We start from the raw sequence: 2,924 nt of genomic DNA on the forward strand, positions 1-2,924 counted from the left end.
TGGTCATCAATCACCAACTCTTTTGTTCTCTCTCTCTCTCTCTCTCTCTGTCTTTTGTTTTGCGACTCTCTCTTCGTCGTCGTTTTTAATTATTATTAATGAGAGGAGGAAGATCGGAATGCCGAAGAGGATTAGAAGATTCGCGTACGTCGCTGCGTTGGAATTTCACAGGTCGATGAGATCTGAGAACTGTTTCACTTTTATCCAAACTCATCTCTTTCAGGTATTCTGATTTTTGTGTGCATGTTTTTTTATACTGTTAATAGTAGTGCTACTCAAATTAAAGTTTTTGATTTTTTTTTTTTTTTTTTACTTCTAACTGTTGAATCCAATTGTCTCAAATTTTAAAGGTTTTTTTTTGTGTAAATCTCCCTTTTTCACATTTGCAAAAAGTTAAATTTTTTATTTTTTACACCTTGTTTCGTGTCTAATTGTTGAATTAGAATGTCTCAATCTAAATGGTTTTTTTTTTTTTTTGTAAATCTCTCTTTTTTTACATTTGCAGAGTTTAGAATTTTTATTTTCCAAGTTAAAAGTTTTGATTTTTACACTCTGTTTAGTTCCTAACTGTTGAATCTAAGTTGTGATTTTTTTCACTCTGTTTCTTGTTTTACAGTTGGAGAGTTTAATGGAATAAGCATTTTCTCCGAAGATGGTTAAAGGAATAGCTTCTGGGTTCTTGATACTGTCAATGGTGATCTTTGTTTCTCCGGCGGTAGCCATAAACGGCGGTGGTTATCCACGGTGTAACTGCGAAGACGAAGGAACTAGTTTCTGGAGTACAGAGAACATTCTAGAGACTCAAAGAGTAAGCGATTTCTTAATCGCAGTAGCTTACTTCTCAATCCCAATTGAGTTACTCTACTTCGTAAGCTGTTCAAACGTTCCATTCAAATGGGTACTCTTCGAGTTCATCGCCTTCATTGTTCTCTGTGGTATGACTCATCTCCTCCATGGTTGGACGTACTCTGCTCACCCTTTTAGATTGATGGTGGCGTTGACTGTTTTCAAGATGTTGACTGCTTTGGTCTCTTGCGCTACTGCGATTACGCTTATCACTCTGATTCCTCTGCTTTTGAAAGTTAAAGTTAGGGAGTTTATGCTTAAGAAGAAGGCTCATGAGCTTGGACGTGAAGTTGGTTTGATTATGATTAAGAAAGAGACTGGCTTTCATGTTCGTATGCTTACTCAAGAGATTCGTAAGTCGTTGGATCGTCATACGATTCTTTACACTACTTTGGTTGAGCTTTCCAAGACTCTTGAGCTTCAGAACTGCGCGGTGTGGATGCCGAACGAAGGTAAAACAGAGCTGAACTTGACTCATGAGTTGAGAGGGAGGGGTGGTTGTTCTGTCTCTATGGATGATTTGGATGTTGTGAGTATTAGGGAGAGTGATGAAGTTAATATATTGAGTGTGGACTCGAACATTGCTCGAGCTAGCGGTGGGGATGTTAATGAGATTGGTCCCGTGGCTGCCATTAGAATGCCGATGCTTCGTGTGTCGGATTGTAACGGAGAGCCGAGTTATGCGATACTTGTTTGCGTGTTACCTAGCGGGCAGCCACGGGATTGGACTTATCAGGATATTGAGATTGTTAAAGTTGTGGCTGATCAAGTAACGGTTGCGTTAGATCATGCAGCGGTTCTTGAAGAGTCTCAGCTCATGAGGGAGAAGCTTGCGGAACAGAACAGGGCGTTGCAGATGGCTAAAAGGGACGCGTTGAGGGCGAGCCAAGCGAGGAACACGTTTCAGAAGACAATGAGCGAAGGGATGAGGCGTCCGATGCATTCGATACTCGGACTACTGTCGATGATTCAGGACGAGAAGTTGAGTGATGAGCAAAAGATTATTGTTGACACGATGGTGAAAACGGGGAACGTTATGTCGAACTTGGTTGGTGACTCGATGGATGTGTCTGATGGTAGATTTGGTACGGAGATGAAACCGTTTAGTCTGCATCGTACCGTCCATGAAGCAGCTTGTATGACGAGATGTTTGTGTCTATACAACGGGTTCAGGTTCTTGATTGACGCGGAGAAGTCTTTGCCTGATAATGTAGTAGGAGACGAGAGAAGGGTCTTTCAAGTGATACTTCATATGGTTGGTAGTTTAGTAAAGCCTAGAAAACGTCAAGAAAGGTCTTCATTGATGTTTAAGGTTTTGAAAGAAAGAGGAAGCTTGGACCGGAGTGATCAAAGATGGGCTGCGTGGAGATCACCGGCTTCTTCAGCAGATGGAGATGTGTATATAAGATTTGAAATGAATGTAGAGGTTGATGATTCGAGTTCTCAATCATTTGCGTCTGTTTCATCAAGAGATCAAGATGTTGGTGATATGAGATTCTCCGGCGGCTATGGGTTAGGACAAGATCTAAGCTTTGGTGTTTGCAAGAAAGTGGTGCAGGTGAGTTTCGTCGTCCATATCTATTTCTAAAGTTCCCCAACATTAGGAGTACTTATTATGGACTCTTTGATAATTTGTGCAGTTGATTCATGGGAATATCTCGGTGGTCCCTGGCTTGGACGGTTCACCAGAGACCATGTCGTTGCTCCTCCGGTTTAGACGCAGACCCTCCATTTCAGTCCATGGATCCAGCGAGCTACCAGCTCCTGACCACCACGCTCACCCTCATTCAAATTCTATATTACGTGGCTTGCAAGTTTTATTGGTAGACACCAATGATTCGAACCGAGCGGTTACGCGTAAACTCTTAGAAAAACTTGGATGCGATGTAACCGCGGTATCCTCTGGTTTCGATTGCCTCAACGCTATTTCTCCTAGCTCATCCTCCTCTTCTACTTCGTTCCAAGTTGTGGTGCTTGATCTTCAAATGGCAGAGATGGACGGCTATGAAGTGGCCATGAGGATCAGGAGCCGATCTTGGCCATTGATTGTGGCGACGACAGTGAGCTTAGACCAAGAA

General features: G+C 42.2%; 1 protein-coding gene across 2 annotated transcripts in view; it reads left to right on the forward strand.

Moving 5' to 3' along the window:
• The window catches only part of LOC104766218 (ethylene receptor 2-like), a 4,078-nt gene continuing 1,160 nt past the window's right edge, over positions 7 to 2,924 (forward strand). The window contains exons 1-3 of one of the 2 annotated variants that reach the window (XM_019241546.1): positions 7 to 223; positions 617 to 2,404; positions 2,487 to 2,918. In XM_019241546.1, coding sequence (XP_019097091.1) covers positions 653 to 2,404; positions 2,487 to 2,918 — 2,184 coding nt within the window. In that variant the 5' untranslated portion in view covers positions 7 to 223; positions 617 to 652. The remainder of the gene's footprint in view (positions 224 to 616; positions 2,405 to 2,486; positions 2,919 to 2,924) is intronic. The other variant, XM_010490055.2, reaches the window with a different exon arrangement.

This window comes from Camelina sativa, chromosome 19, assembly GCF_000633955.1.
Source record: "Camelina sativa cultivar DH55 chromosome 19, Cs, whole genome shotgun sequence".
Taxonomy (NCBI): domain Eukaryota; kingdom Viridiplantae; phylum Streptophyta; class Magnoliopsida; order Brassicales; family Brassicaceae; genus Camelina; species Camelina sativa.